The sequence below is a fragment of the Canis lupus genome, chromosome 6 (assembly GCF_048164855.1).
Source record: "Canis lupus baileyi chromosome 6, mCanLup2.hap1, whole genome shotgun sequence".
Lineage (NCBI taxonomy): Eukaryota > Metazoa > Chordata > Mammalia > Carnivora > Canidae > Canis > Canis lupus.
Window position 1 is genome coordinate 57,322,733 of NC_132843.1, and position 15,838 is coordinate 57,338,570.

Genomic DNA, 15,838 nt, shown 5'->3' on the forward strand with positions numbered 1-15,838 from the left:
TTTCCAGCTCTTCTTTTTTAATTTTTAAAAATGTTTATTTATTCATTCATGAGAGACACAGAGAGAGAAGCACAGACATAGGCAGAGGGAGAAGCGGGCTCCCTACCGGGAGCCCGATGCCGGACTCGATCCCAGGACCCCGGGATCACACCCTGAGCCGAAGGCAGATGCTCAACCACTGAGCCACCCAGTTGCCCCCCAGCTTTTCTTTTTAAGCATGCCTATGGCCTGAGTGTGCATCAGGACTGCACATCAGGTCACTTTCTTAACTGCCAGCTTTATGTTTTTGGCTGTCAGGGGTTGCACGCACCAGTTATTTGTGTTGAATTTCAAAATCCCCATAGTCTACGGGCATTTTGTGGAGAATGATTGTGTTTGACTGCTCACTCCTGATGGGAGACTCGGGTGGTATCTACCTGTGGTGACCAGCCATCTCAGTTGGCTCAGGACTGAGGGGTTTCCCTGGCTGCTGGCCCTTGGTGCCCAAAATGGGAAAGTCTCCATTGGTCCAGTTGGTCCAGTTGGTCACCCTATCACCCAGCCCAGCCTGTGGACTTGTGGTCTCTAATGGGGAATTACAATCCAGTTTATCTGATCTCTCCTTCCATGGGACCCTTCTTTAGAGAAAGTTGAGCCTGTGAAGCTGACTCTAAAATTGATAAACTCTCCATGGGATCGTTTAGATGAGGAAATGGAATGTACTGGTGGTCAAGGGCTTCTCTGGGTGAGTTCTATCTAGCTCCTGAGTCCAGATGCTTTTCTTTCCCTCCTCTGGCATCTGCTTTGTCCTGTCCTTATCCCAGGGCCTACATTACTCATGATAGTCCTTTCTTAAGACTTAGTATTTTATTTTTACAAAGGGAAATGTAAGACTCACTTGTGCACTGAACACATAAAGCTAAGGGATGGTGGGTTCCATAGGTCTGGGTCATTCATAACAGTGGCGAGCTTCACGTACCTGACTGTGCCTGGACTCTCCATATTTCCCATTGAGGTTGGTCCGGTGGCAGTTCTTGTACCACCAGGCCCCCTTGTAAGACATGGCGCAGTTGGTAACAGCAACATCATTGTCTCTGTCCTCTGTGGAGAAAGGGCGCCCCTGATGATAGCTGAGAGAGTCCCCTGTAAAAAAGGGATGCTTCTGTGAGGCCATCTGATTCGTTAGTCTTTTTTTTTTTTTCCACTCTATGCATTTTATGGGCTACAGGGGAGGGGCCGCCTCCATGTCACCACTCATAATTTCTTCAGCCACTCCAGGCTGGGGCCCTGGGGGTCCTGCTGGTGGCTGGGCACATCGGGCATGTTCCCATCATCTCGGATAGTTGTAGGGCGTGGCCTGGTTGATCATGGTGGCATATTTGGTGAAGGGACTGAGGGTGGGCAGAATCACAGCGAGGCCCCCAATGGTGAAGGGTGCGACCAGCACCGGCTCTTTGGTCCAGGCATCCTTGAGGAAGGCGTTGAGACCCGGGCAAGGAGGGTCACTGTCCTGACCATCTTGGTCTCTGTGGTGGCAGCAGCCTGATTTGTTAATCTTTTGTCAGGATTCTCTGGACGTTTGGCCCACTCCCAACAAACCTACCCTCTACTTAAGGAACTTTCCATTTACTTCTCCCATTTCCACCTGTTCCCTCAGCCAGACTGTATGGAACTCTAACTCCACCTTATCCCCTGGGTCAGCTCTTCGATACTGCTCTCTGCAACTCATTTCCTCATCCCTCTGACCTTCTGCTCCGAGCTCTGTCCACTCAGTCCACCTTACCTTCCCTACCTGTTGCCTCTGGGCCTGCACTGGGCACCAGCATTCATGATTCTTTTATTTCCAGAGGAGACAGTGATGAGACATGGCAACTTGAGTCAATCTGGGTTACCACCATGCATCTATGGCCTGGCCTTCTCCATGGTTTACTTGGCCTGGTCAACCCTCACCCAAAACCTCACATTCAGAACTTGATGCCACATGTAAAAAGGGACCTCAGCAAGCTAGAGTTCCTGTCCATAGGAGAAAACATCATGAGAAAATCCTAATCATGTCAGCTCATGCTATTGAATGAACATTATTATAGATGCTTCTGAGGTTACTTTAAGCCAGGAGAGACCACAGTTTTGGGTCATCTGTGGTATATGAGTCCACATTCATGGTGGCCACTCAATGGCCCTACTGCTTCCCACCACAGCTTAACTGTGAGGGGATGAACTTTATTCTGTGAGGAAACCTGATCCCCTCAGGTCAGTTGGATTGTAACTCAACATATCATGTCTCTGTCCCATCCTTTTCATCTTCTCTTCCCAGGTTCCAAGGATTCCGGTTTTGTGTCCATTGAGAGCTAATCCCAGTACCTGACACTCATTCTTTCCCATTTCTTTCAGATCCCGAAGAAGGCAGGAAAGATTTCTTATTTTTTTCATATAATATATATATATATTAATATATATATTAGCATCTTTACCTCCTCTAATCCTAAATAATATTCATAGCCTTTATCTTTAAAACTTCTTGGATTAATCCGTTACTTTCTTTATATCAGTTTGACTCTGTTACCTCTACCCATCTCACATCTTCTCATCTTCCGCTTATCCTTCTGTATTCTAGAATTTCCTCTCAAATTGCCCTGGAATAATTCTCTCCAGCTTCCATTCCGATGTTGCCTGCTACTGCCTTGGATATATCTTGGTGTTAGTCTTTATCTCCTTCCAAAATCTGGCTTCCCTTCTCATTTCTGCCTCATATCCATATTCAGTACATTGTCTAAGTCTTGGTTTTTCTCTCTCAAGCCACCGTTCAGATTTATACCCTTCTCTTAATCCCTCACGTTAGTCAAGTCTCCTGTTATCTCCTATCAGGATTAACGCAGCATCTGCCAGCCGATCTCTGCTCTTCATTCAGATTTACTTTATCCAGTGTATGGCTGTCACATTAGTATCCTCAAACCCAAAAGACTCAGGACCTACCATGGTTCCCCACTGCTCACCATAGTAAGACTGCTCCCTTGGTTTCAAGGCCCTTCAGGGTCTAGCTCCACCCTACTCCACCAATCTTCTTTCTGTTTCTTCTGAACTCACATCCTGCCTTAGGGAGCCAAGCCTTTCATGCCTGCCTTCCCTCCACAAAAATTGCTCCTTTCATGACTTCTCATCCAGGGTTTGCCTTCCCTCACCATTGGAATCCCAGCCAGATGTTGCTCCTTCCAAGGCCAATGAATACCCGGTAAGGTGGAAATGAGTACCATTTCTTTTGTGGTTCTTTTTAAAAATACCTGTTTAGTTCTTACAGAGGCCAAGGCCAAGTCTTATGCTTCTTTTGAGTCCCTGTAACTTGTACAATGAACTTCTAAGGGTTGTTCAACAACCTCTTATTTCTAACTTGATTTGGAGTTTTCAGTTCTAATCCAGTTAGAGTCCTGATTAGAGACTTAGATATTTGTAGCCTTGAGAAATGGGGACAGGAGAAAGGACTGAACTTGATTTAGAGGCCATGGGATGGATTGTTACCATTAAGGCCAAATGGTACTCATTTCCACCTTACTGGGCATTCATTGGCCTAGGAAGTTAAGATAAAAGCCAGAGGAATTGGGTGATGCTAAATGTCGGAAAGAAAGGATGGGCTCTTCCCCACTGGAGACCTTCTGGTCTAGAAAAAGTAACCATTGGGTAGAGCTGCCCAGAGGAAGGAGCAGCCTACGTAAGCCCAGGTTTTCACTTTCTGAGGAAGATGAACTGAACATTTCAAGGGAAGAATCAGATTGTAATTAATTTATAATGACTGGCCAATTTGCTCATAGGATTTCCATTTGCCTATGAGACATGAAAGTAGGATGCAGTCCCATAGTCCTGCCCTCCACTGGGCCTGGGAGCAAGATGGAGCTGCGGTAAAGGCAATAGTGGTTGGACCTATAGGGGGCAGAGAGAAGAAGCCTGGAGCAGGTGGGATTTGGAGGAAGGTAGGACATGGTAGCAAGGGGCAAGGCTTGCTTTTCTTCCTGTGGGAAGAATAAAAACTGCTTTTCTACAGGCACAATTCCAATCTTAGGGAGTGGATTGTATCAGGTTTTTTAAAAAAATGATTCGTCTGACATGTTGTTTAATATACTCCATTTCAGTGGCTCTTTTTATGTCCAAAGTGTGGTAAATTGGAACTTTCGTTGAGGGCACTCCGGGCAGATCTGACCCACTGCTGTTGGGAATAATCTCCGATTTGAACAATAACACAGTGTGTCTTTTTACAGAGTAAGAATACCTGGCTGGGAAGAGAAATACTTGGACAGATGCAGTAATTCGAAGGGCAACACCATGATAATCTTCCTAATTCCAGAAAGCATAAAAACGCTGCTAAAATTATACATTAGCATTTAGCCCCAAAATTAGGGTTAATGAAAGGACCAATAAGTCCATGTACCAAACAGTAGAATGTTCGGCAAAACAGGCTTTATGAAAAGTGCTATAATAGAACCCAGGAAACAGATTGGCAAAGCCTAAGAAGCAGACTGGATATTATATTCTGATAAAACTACTAATGCAACAGAGCTTATAGAGATGGTTGTTCTACTTAGTAGAAATGTCATAAAAATCTATACAGGAAACATGACCATGTTTCTGGTTCCTGTGGAGGAATGAGAAGAAATGTGGCCAGTGAGGGTCATTCTAGCTCTCTGACTTGCCTTTGACCCAGGCGTTGCTTTCTGACTGCTGAGGGGAGGGGTCCTCTCAGAGTATGGAGGAGTCTGCTTTATTTCCATTAGTTGCAAGATGGTTTCCTAGATGTCATCGCAGGGGGAGATTTCTAGCCAGACAGTAGATGATTATGCTGTCGTTGGATAAGAGCCCATATTGATTAATCTAGACAAGAAAAATAATCCTTTGCCCTCACACTGCACTTTTTTTTTTTTTGAACTTTAAAAGTACTTTCATTGCATTGATTGCATTTTTGTCCTGACTACTCTGTGAAGTGGGGCAGGCATCATTATCGTGATTTTTTCAGACGAGGAAACTGAAATCCTGAGAAATTGGTTTCGGGTCACCGGGGTGGGTAAGGGACAGCCCGAACCAGCGCCGGTGGTTCCCAGCCCTCCACCCGCGCCCTGAGGCTGGCAGGGGATTCACCTGCTGGGTGGGCGCGGCCACTTCCCCGGGGCAGCTCAGGCCTAGACTGTGGCAGAGGGTGGTACCTAGACTGCAGGTGCCCCCGGCCAGGGGTCTGCTCAGGGGCCAGGGTACCTGCAGTGCCATTGTAGCCTCCTAGACGCAGCTTGTACAGGCTTCTAGCATCCTCCACGGAGAACTTGTCGTAGTAGGCGAAGGCAGCCTCCTGGCCGTCCCGCATGTCCACGCGCAGCTCGTAGCGGCCCTGGGATGTGATCCTGTGTATGTTGTCCAGCCCTGTGGGGAAGAGCCGAGGATGCAGGTAGATGGGAGGGAGGCGGGACTGTGGCCTAGTCCTGGATGTTATGGAGGAGGAAGGGGAGGCGGATTGCTTTTGCCCTCAGCCCGTCTCAGGCCGTTTATCAGACAGACCTTGCCAGACTCAGAAATTCCTCCTGCAAAAAGACAAGCCCTGGTCTGCTGATGGGTTTCTACCGCAGGTCAGCTCGGGGGTCCTAACAGCCAGTCTTGACTCAAGAATAGACAAGCCTTGAACCTCAGGATTCCTGGCCCTGTCCCTTCCCACCTTCCACTCCGGACCATGGTGTTGGCTGAAAATGACAAGAGGCATTACGTGGGCATGCAGCCTTTGGTGTGGGTGGTAGGAGGCCAGAGGTAGAAACACTGATCAGAGGAGTTCAGGACCGGTGCTAGGAGCACGGGAGAGCCAGGCATCCTGGCATCATCGCCGTTTGCAGATAGGCTGCAAAGGGTCTTCTGTTCGTCTTGCATTACACCGCCTCCCCCTTTCTCAGCCTCCAGCCTTCCTGGGGTTCCTATAGCCAAGTCAGGGGATGTTGCCATTTGTCTAACCTACCTGCTGCAGCTTGCATTGCCACCTCTGCACTGGTCTTCTGGGTGATTATTTTCACCCCTCTGCTTCTCTTTGGGCTCTAAGCTTCCAAGGGCCTTGGTCTAATAAATCCTCATAAGGTGCAAACCTCTGTGAGCCCACATCCTCCTCGGTGATGTTTTCTCCTATCTATTCCGTTGTCCGCTTGCCCCGGCTGGCTGTACTCCGGGACTTTCTGATTTTGACCTACCTGTCCAGACTTTGAACCACTCACCTTGCCTTGCTGGTGATCTCTGATCTCCTCCCGATTTCTATCTGCCTACTGAACCGAGGTCCTCTTGCTTTGCTGTCATACCTGATATCTATCAGAGTACCCCATGATGAGAATAAAAGAATCGTGCAGATGAAAGGGAATTTAGAGATTACTTAGGCTAATCTCTTTGTGGAAAAGAAGTAATGTTATTAGCTAAGGACCACCTGGGTCTTTCTGTTTCCCTATCCTGTTTGAGATTTAAAGCTTCACATTGATTATAAATTGAAGGCTGTTTGCTGGGTTGCTGACCCAAAACCTACCCTAGATTTGTGCTTGTGTGGATGTAGTGAATCCTGAGGGTGCCTGGCCAGATGCCCGTAATAGATGGTGGGCATATGCCCCAGCAGCTACATGTGTTGGCTGCTAACAGCTCACGGCTGCCTTCTTCCTAGATAATTGCCCTTGACTAAATAGGAGCCACTTCCCCTTGGAAGCTACCTTCTTCCCCTGTGCCTTGAAGCAGACCTTTCTTTATTAATGCCTGGTATAGGGAGTACAAAAGGCCAGCCCCCTGCCCTGGTGGGAACCAACTCTGAGGAGCAGTTCATGCTCCAGAGTTTCTCTGAGGATCGTACTGAAGATCATCTCTTACCAAAACCACATTTTTGCACATTTTTCTTTGCTCTATCTAGCTTCCTCCATTCCCCTGCTCCTGAGAACACTCCCTGAATAAATCTCTTGAACAAGAATCCTTGTTTCTGGCTCTGCTTCTGGGGAACCCAAGTTAGGATACAAACCATGGGGTCATAGTTACCCTCAACCTGAGTATTGCTGCCCTACTACAGATCACCAGGCCATGCCTCTGTTTAAGAGTCCTCACTGGCTCCCCATTACCTATGACATTATATCAAGACTTCTTTTCCTGGCCTTAGGTACCACAATGTGCCTTCATTCAACCCACCCACCCTCATTTTCTTATTTCCCTGACCTGCACCTTTCCTCTGGTTGGATGGTTTCTTTACCAGACCATTTACACATGTCAGAACAATCCCCGCCTTCCCTCTTTTCCTGTCCCCTTCCCTCCTGCATTCTCCTGACTCATTGCCCAGTGCCTCCTCCAAAGCTGACCTCTCCCCTCTCTGAGTATCTGTGCCTTTTCATTGGTAGTTCATAGATTGGTCCAGTGTTTCTCAGTGTGGGGTGGCATCTCTCATGATCTGAGAAATATTTTGGGAATAAGGACTAACAAACCTTAAACATATTGGGAGAAAGGTGTTCTCCAAATTCTCCTTCTTAATAGTTGAAGGAGAAATCTTAACTTGCATCCTAACCCTGACTCCCCGTCTCAGCTTGGTTCTAGTACTTTGTGGTGAACACCCAACACTTGCTAACTTTCATTTGTACCACCTACAACAACATCAAGCTTGGAGCCCCCGGATTTAACTGTTGTTTGGGATGCCTGGGTGGCTCAGTGGTTGAGCGTCTGCCCTTGGCTCAGGTCATGATCCCCGGGTCCTGGGATTGAGTTCTGCAACAGGCTCACCACAGGGAGCCTGCTTTTCCCTCTGCCTATATCTCTGCCTCTCTCTGCGTGTCTCATGAATAAATAAATAAATAAAGTCTTTTAAAAATACCTATCATTTATTAGTATGAATATTTTTTCCTCTTCATTGTATTAATTTTTAAGGCTCCCTTTTGTTTTGGCACAAAATAATTAGGTTTCCGTTTTGGGAAATGCTATAAAGTTTCTTTCACAAAACAGTAGATTTAATTAAATAAAGCAAGTGATATAGAGAAAATTTAAGTGCACGGTAGTTTAGCTAACTTCACAGATAATGGAAAAATCATGGTAGCGGTGCATCGTGGCTGAGGTCTGGGGACAAGCCCTGTCTGCCGGTTTGTGCACACTGTACTTGTCTCTCAAGCTGTATGCAAACTCCTAGAAGGTAAAAGTACTTCCTATTCATATTGTCTCTCAATGTTCTTACACTGCAGTTTTATTACCTATGTCAGCCAAAGCAGATCTGGGCACCTAATAGATACTCAATAGATTCTTAACATTGACTGGTGCCTACACTTTGAGTACCTACCATCTCAGGCACTATAACAGGCAATGGGATTAGAAGATGACTAAAATATGGTCCCACTCCTGAAAGAAGTTTACATAGTATAGTCAAGAGAGACAGAGAGAAAAATGGATGCTGTGCCATTTCTCCCACAGGCAAAGGGTGAGAACATTGGGCAGGATAGGTTCTATGGAGGAAGAGGAGTTTAGTTGGGTCTTTGAATATCCACAGATGGGCACCCAGGTGTACAGGACAGGGAGATGGTGGGCTGGTAGGTATTCTTTGCAGCGGAAGCATCAGTGATTCTGAATGTTTGGAGTTTGGTGTTGGTGTGTGTATGGGGGTGGGGTGAGAGGAATGAGGTACTTGGTGGTGGGGAGCAGGCTCCAGAGGTAGATTAGAGAGGGCCTTGGAGCTCTGCTAAGGTGTTCGGCTTTCACCTGGTGGTGATTAGGAGTCACTGAAAGGGTTTACAAATGAGGTTAACCACTGCTCAGATTTTGGGTGTGAGGAAGATGGCCATGTGGACAATGGAGCAGTCCTGGAGGCCGAGAGATCAGATAGGGAGCTGTCGTGTGAGCATCCAGCAGAAAGACAGTGAGGCCCAGGTGACATGGTGACAGGGACATAGAGAGGAGACCACAAAAACGGAACCCGGTTATTCACCTGTCCTCCTGCCTCCCTATATGGAAATCTAACCAAGAGGGAGACGCAGGTAATCTATATACTGCTTTCCAGGATTGGCACCTCTGCCACCTGCCTGGGCGGGGTGTGTATTCACCTTCTCACCCCAGTTCAGTTCTCAGTGTGTACCTCCTGCTTGTGTCAGACCTCTAGGAGATAGCAGGACACCTCCAAGGCTGTTTTCATTTTTCTCTTCCCTTGTCAAGTCAGGTAACAACATTCCTCCAGGGAGCTGGGGCAGGGTCACTGCCTCCTTTCTCTCCTGAGCTGCAGGCTGGCTGGGGGTCCTCGGTTTCTGAGAAGTGACAGGCCAGCTGGCTGTGGCCTGCACCCCCCTCCCAGCCCCCACCAGGCAGCTCACTTCCTCTGTCAAGACCCATCAGCATAAGAGACTATTAATGAGGATGGGAAGAGACAGAGCAAAGAGGAAAACACCACAAGAAGATAAAAACAGATCAATAGTGGAGCCAAACAGAGCAAGAGGTACTGAAAGCAATTCACGAGCTGTCAAGTTCTCAACAGACTCGGTGTTTCTGATCATCCCCGATGGACACAGAAAGGAGAGAGATGGACAAAAAGCCAGAGCGGGGTTCCAAGGGGAAGCACAAAGGAGGATTACCCAGCCAAAACTCATCCTCCAGGTTCCCGAAGCCAACACGGTACTCAGCCCATTTCCGGAAAAAGTCAGTTTGGCCATTCTGTCGTCTCTGGAACACCTGTGAGGGAGAAAGGAGCAGAAATAAAGTGATGCTAAAGAAAATAAAATCTCATGAGTAAAACCGCTGTAACCGAGTTTTCTATCTGCCATGACAAAGATGCTCAGATAAGGAACATTGCAGTACAGAGCCCGGTATCCACACGGCCGTTTTCATAGGAGATGCTCAGAGCTCTTCTCTTGAAGTGCATCATTCCTGATGAATAGGCCAGGGTGCGATGTTGACACTAATATGCACCCCTGCAATGTAGGAAGGATCCAGGATACGTATCAAGCCCCCAAATAGTCAAGGGGAAATCGGCTAGACTCTCAAATAATCTTTTTTGTAGCACAGAGTGCAATAGAAAGCATTTCTCACCAAAAGCACAGGACTAACTTCAAAATCAGCTAGTAACTGTCATCATCCTATTGCAGGCAAAGCAACTACATATCATTCGCTTTCCGAGCTGTTTAGGTGCTAATTTCATCTAACCTCCAATGCATCAGCCTTGGCTTCAATTTCCAATTATGCTTTAAGAAGGGGGCACAAATATGTCAGAAACATAAAAGAAAATGTCTCCCAAGAGTAGCTTATGAGCACAGCCACCATTTAACTCCATTAAAAATCTATCCATTTTGCACCAAGAAAAAAATCCAGTGCTGTGTGTTAGGAGTGCCAGAGGGGGATCCACAGGAGGGCAGTGGGGCTGCATGCATGGAGGGACTCAGCTAATGCTGGGCTGCTTTAGGGTCAAGTTGTGGGAACTTTCCTGTACGCATAGTGGGCTGCACTGCTCAGTGGGGCCATTGTGAAGCTGTCCTTTCTCTTCTCTTGGTATTGCCCTATTAGACGTGGAAGGAGAGTCTTCTCTCTTTCCCTGACCACTGGTGCATCTTGAAGGCTGTGGCAGCTCTGGGGAAGAACCAAGGAGGCCAGGGAAGATGGGGGCAGGGGTGGCCTTTGTAACTAGAGATGGCTATCCGTGCTCTGCCCCTTATCTGCTCCCCCATATGCAGTCCTCCCATAGACCTCTCCACTAAGGCTCACTTCTTCCTGTAGAGGACCCCCCTCCTACAGCGAATCCACCCCCTCTACTCCTTTACGATTGCTGCAGCCTTCAGCAGGCAAGACCCCTGAGCTTTTCTGAGCCACTACTCCCTTTCCCCGGCAGCCTGCTGCATTAACTATTCTTGCAGAAGGAACAAAAGGGGCCCCTTCATTGGGCCAGGCCACTGCTGCCTCCATATGCTTAATCCTTACAGTGCTTGGCCACATCTTTGACTGGGTTGCTGAACAAAGGCCCAGAAGCAATGAAGAGCCCAAACATGGACAGATAGGGGATGGAGGAGGACTGGCCAGAGGAAGGTGAGATTTGGATCCATAAGCATTGAGCCAGATGGATGAGACACCAAGGATGTTTGTGTGCATGGAGAATAGCCATATATACTTACAATCCATCCACCCCCATCCGTGGTCATGTCGCAGTACACCTGTAACTTCCGGCTTAGCTCTCCATTGAGAAAAATGGTGTAAACCCCACTCAGAGTGTCTCCATTCATCAAATGCTGGGCACAGTCTTGAGGATGAGGAAACACTCGGCCCCCTGCATAGGAAAAGAGGCAATTCCAGAAAGGATCCATTGTCCTACTATGTGTAATGACTCCTTGGATTGGGGAAGATTATAGAGAACCTTGTGGTACTTCATTAAGAGCTGTAAGGAATCTTCACTGGATCTCAAGCAGTGCTTGGGAACCTTGCATCGTCCTACATTCCCCATCTCTGATGCTGGATTTATCATACAATATACAGTTTTACAGTATCTGAGGACCAAAGATCTGGGCTCACAGTCTGGCTCCTTCTCTTACCTATTTGCTTAGCTTTAGGTAAATGTACTGACTTCCCTGGGTATCAGTTTTCTTATCAGTAAAATGGGCCTAGTAAAAATATCCCCCAACACACTTTCACCCTTGGTGAAATGCAGCTAGTAGGGTTACTCAGATGATGATTACAGATGCATGGGCCATAATAGATGAGTGTAGGGCCCACATTTATTATTTATTTATTTATTTATTTATTTATTTATTTATTTATTCAAATACTTTATTTACTTGTTTGTTTGTTTGTTTCTTTGTTTATTTATGGAGAGAAAGTGTGTGCATGACCAGGAAGGAGCGGAGGGAGAGGGAGAGAGAATCTCAAGCAGACTCCATGCTGAGTGTGGAGCCCAACACAGGACTTGATTTCACAATCCCAATATCATGACCTGAACTGAAATCCAGAGTTGGATACCCAACCAACTGAGCCACCCAGGCGCCCCAGTATGCGCCCCCCTTTCAAAAGGATGACAGATATTAAGCAAAATCCTTCTGTCATCCTCACAGCAGCGTGAAGGAATACCTAAACCAGTTCAGAGTTAGCAAGATGATGGATCTCTACTCCTTGCACAAAATAATTTCCTGATTGGACTAAACAATCAAATGGCCATGTTTTACACAGTTCAGTTTAAGTTTAAGGAAAGGGCAGGGGAAATAAATTGCTGCTCATCTTTCAGAGAGAACAGCTCAATTTGTAGAACAATATCTAATTAGCTAAAAGAGAAGCTTAAATCATGTGTCTTGAAGAGCTTAGCTTCGGGGCAAATTTTAATGCTTAGCAGGCAAGCCAAGAAGCAGAGATCCCACTGGAGGAAATTTCTGGACTGCAGGAGTGGAAAGAGCGAGTAAAAGGCAGAGCTTGCCGTGTAAAGAAAAGCGGTGTGGGTGCTCTGTAGATATAATGATGTTCAGGGTCAATGAAATGCGGTTGATGTGGTTTCACATCCTTGAACTGCAGCAGTTTTGAAGAGGCTGGGTAGGGATCTCGTGTGTCAGTCACTACAGTGTCCCCTAGTGGTAGCACTGGTGCACTACAGGTGTGCCGGAGGGCCACTGATGGAGATCGAGTCCACTGATGGAGAGGGGGATCAGAGCCAAGGGGCCAGCATAATGCCACACAGGGAAGGCGATGTAACATCCTCACTGAACACCCTGATCATCTAGGGTTCTTGTCACAGATCATCTGTGAAGCATCCTGTGTTAGGAAGAGGTCGTCAGGGTTCAGTAGATCTGTTAACTCCAAGCACCGGGACTGTCCAACATGCTGCCATTCCATGGTCAAGGCTTGCTCCCACGTAAGGTAGCTTAGAACAAGGGCACTGCCTATTTCAGGTGTGGTTGCACCAGGGAGTAACAATACGTTCCTGTAGAACTTGTACTTGGGCAGGGTGTGTTTTAGTTTTATGTAATTCTTGCAAGAAACTTGGAGAGAAAGGCAGATTGTTACAGATCAGATTATTATTTTGCAAACAAGGAAACTGCACTCAGCAAGATCGCACAACTTCCACAAGTCACCTGAATTCAAGTTGTGAGACCACAAGTTAAGTGCCACTTGCACCTGACTGAACAAGGAATGTAACATGCATACAGTTTGCAGGAGCTACATCTATCCATACAGTAAAGGATTAGTTGATGTCTTTTTTGTATCTGACAAGCATTTGAAACTGCAAAGGTTAAAGTTACCTCAAAAAGTTCTATGTTCAGGTTAAATATCTTTATCCCCCAAACTGATTTTCTGAAATAGCTGCAGAAAATCTCTAAGCTTTCATCTGCAGGACATCCTAGAGCCTGATGGAGTTCTTGATCTCATGTCTTCCTAGAGGTTACAATTATGTTTCAGGGGACAGGTGCAAGTGAGCTCCTTCCTCTCTCCCTGTTACTTTTGGGACACTGTGATCACGTCCTGGATCCCAGGCCTTTCTCCACTTGGTCTCTGCAGCAACCTACCTGTTTACCTTCCTTTTTCCGTTCTTCTCTTGTTGCTTGATTTTCTCATTTTATAAGATCAGCACAAAATATTCTTGGGCTTCAGCTCACTCCTACCTTATGCATTAAATAGCCCCTTTCTTCTTAATTAATTTAGCTCCTTAAAGGGGCCAGAACTCCCATTCCCCCCCGCCCCGCCCCCGCCAATATCCAATGTCTTCCTCCAAACCTCAAATGATGACCTTGTATAAATACCCATATGAAACCAAACCAAATTTCAGAATGGTAAGTAAATGATGTTTTATAGGTTTCTTCATCCTGATGATGTAGATTACTTAATATTAAGTTATTGAGACTTTAAAAAGGTTCAAGCACATTAGTTGCCTTAAATGTAGACCTACCAAAAACAAATATAGTAATTGAGATGACTTGCCTGGGGAAATTATTAAATATCTGAAAGAATATCAGACAAAAAAAAGGGGATTCATGGTTTTTAATCAGAAAATGGGAATAAAATCAATGTAAAAAAAAAAGGTGGTTCAAGTGGTGTCAAAAGTTTGTATGAGATGAAACTCCCAGACTGTACCGTGAGAGAGGAAGGGCTGTGTTTTCATCCTGCTGGGCCCCCACACTGGGCTGGTTGGTGGAGATGCTTACCAAATGCGTTCAGGGCTGACGCATAGTTGCTGGGTGCACTTGTCTTACCTTTGACAAATTGCAAGGCCACTTAATTGTTTCTAGATTTGATTTAGTCTGTGGCATTAATGGAAAGACAATCCACAAGCATTTTGCCTGAGCAGAATATCAGGAGCAGTGACTGGGATTTTAATATCCTGGGCACTTGAAGAAGACACATCTACAATAAAATCACTCCTCTCCACCCCTCTCTAGTCCTCAGTATTGCCAGAGTTTGGCCTGACAGCACTAGTCCTTAATCAAATCATTATTCCTTTTCACCAGATGAGAGGAGACAGAGACTCACTAACTGTTCCCACACAGGGACTTTATTAAAATTCAGATTCCGGGGTTCTGTGGCAGATGAACAGAATGTTGAGGGGGTGGTTGGCAGGGGATTGGTGTCTTATTAGATCTCCTCAGATGAATCTGAAGAGTAGCTGGATTTGAACCCCACTCTTTCTCTGGTACATTTTCCTCTTCTCATAGAAGTCAAGAGGTGGAATTGGTAAGCTACACTGTGCTCCCGATGCCCCTAGAGGTTTGCTTTCTCTTCCTAGATCTTATGCTTTAGTGACTAGACTGAATGTCTTGGTCTCTCTATCTCTCCCTCCCTCCCCTCTTTCCTTCTCTTCTTTCCCTTTCTCTCTTTCCTCTCCTATCTTTCCCAGTAGGTATGTTTTTTTTAAAGATTTATCTATTTATCAGAAAGAGAGAGAGACCATGAGTGAGCATGGGGGGAGGGGCAGAGGGAGAGAAGAGAGAGAATCTTAAGCAGACACCCCCCTAACCACAGAGCCTGACACAACGCTTGATCTCATGACCCCAAGATTATGACCTGAGCAGAAATCAAGAGTCAGACACTTAACTGACGGAGCCACCCATGTGCCCCCCAGTAGGTATGTCTTAGGTGGGCTGGTCCCAAGATTTAGCGTGGGTGCCATGGGAAAGAGAGGGAATAAGAGATCCTGTTTATCCTTGAGTTTAAGCCTTGTTTTCCCATTAAATTCTGTTTTGAGGGCTTTTAGACCTTGGCTTAGTTAATTATAAAGAACACACTGATTCCTGCTTTTCTGTGTTCCTTGTGTATATACTGTGATTTCATACATTCTTAGGAGATTATCATGACAGATTTCAGGCATCTCTAGCTCTCTGGATCATGCCATCTAATATAACCCTAATAGAGATCATTCTAATAATTCTTTCCAAGGCAGAAGTTTTAGGACCAAGAACAAAACTGGAAGGCTTTTATTTCCTTTGGTATAATAACTGGGGCCTGGCCTGACAAAGGCCTTTCCTTTTTTTTTATAAAGCACAAGCTGTGGTGATTACCAAGTTAAGAGGAAAGCAATGCCAAGTGATTGGTACACTGAAATGTCTCATGGTTAAGTGTTTCTGGATGTAATTGTGAGATCAACAGGACTGGGGCACTCACCGGAAGAATTGCTCAGAAATTGGTTTGTGTTGGGCATCCGAAGGCTGAGTGCTGAGTGGGGTGAAGTGAGCTACGTGACACACAGCACAATCAGATAACCCCCAGCTGGCTAGGAGTAAAGGAAGAAACTTTTCTGTCCCTGCCTTATTCCTTACTAGTTTTGCGTTTCTTGGATGCAGTCTTTAAAATGGTCAGAGTTGATGGTTTTGGAGAGCATCTGCCTATTGCCCACTCTTAACAACCTTAGCATCAGGACCAAAGCCATGATGCCAGCATGTCTCTTGAGGACAGCCTCAGC

At 46.2% G+C, this 15,838-nt stretch overlaps 1 protein-coding gene and 1 pseudogene across 1 annotated transcript in view; both read right to left on the reverse strand.

The window, feature by feature from the left end:
- Positions 1 to 15,838, reverse strand: part of TNR (tenascin R) — a 408,870-nt gene that overhangs the window by 8,127 nt on the left and 384,905 nt on the right. Inside the window, exons 19-22 of the mRNA XM_072830721.1 lie at positions 11,082 to 11,233; positions 9,555 to 9,651; positions 5,215 to 5,376; positions 959 to 1,122 (exon numbers count right to left, since the gene is read on the reverse strand). Coding sequence (XP_072686822.1) covers positions 959 to 1,122; positions 5,215 to 5,376; positions 9,555 to 9,651; positions 11,082 to 11,233 — 575 coding nt within the window. The remainder of the gene's footprint in view (positions 1 to 958; positions 1,123 to 5,214; positions 5,377 to 9,554; positions 9,652 to 11,081; positions 11,234 to 15,838) is intronic.
- LOC140634834 (NADH dehydrogenase [ubiquinone] 1 alpha subcomplex subunit 3 pseudogene) lies at positions 1,234 to 1,708 on the reverse strand (annotated as a pseudogene).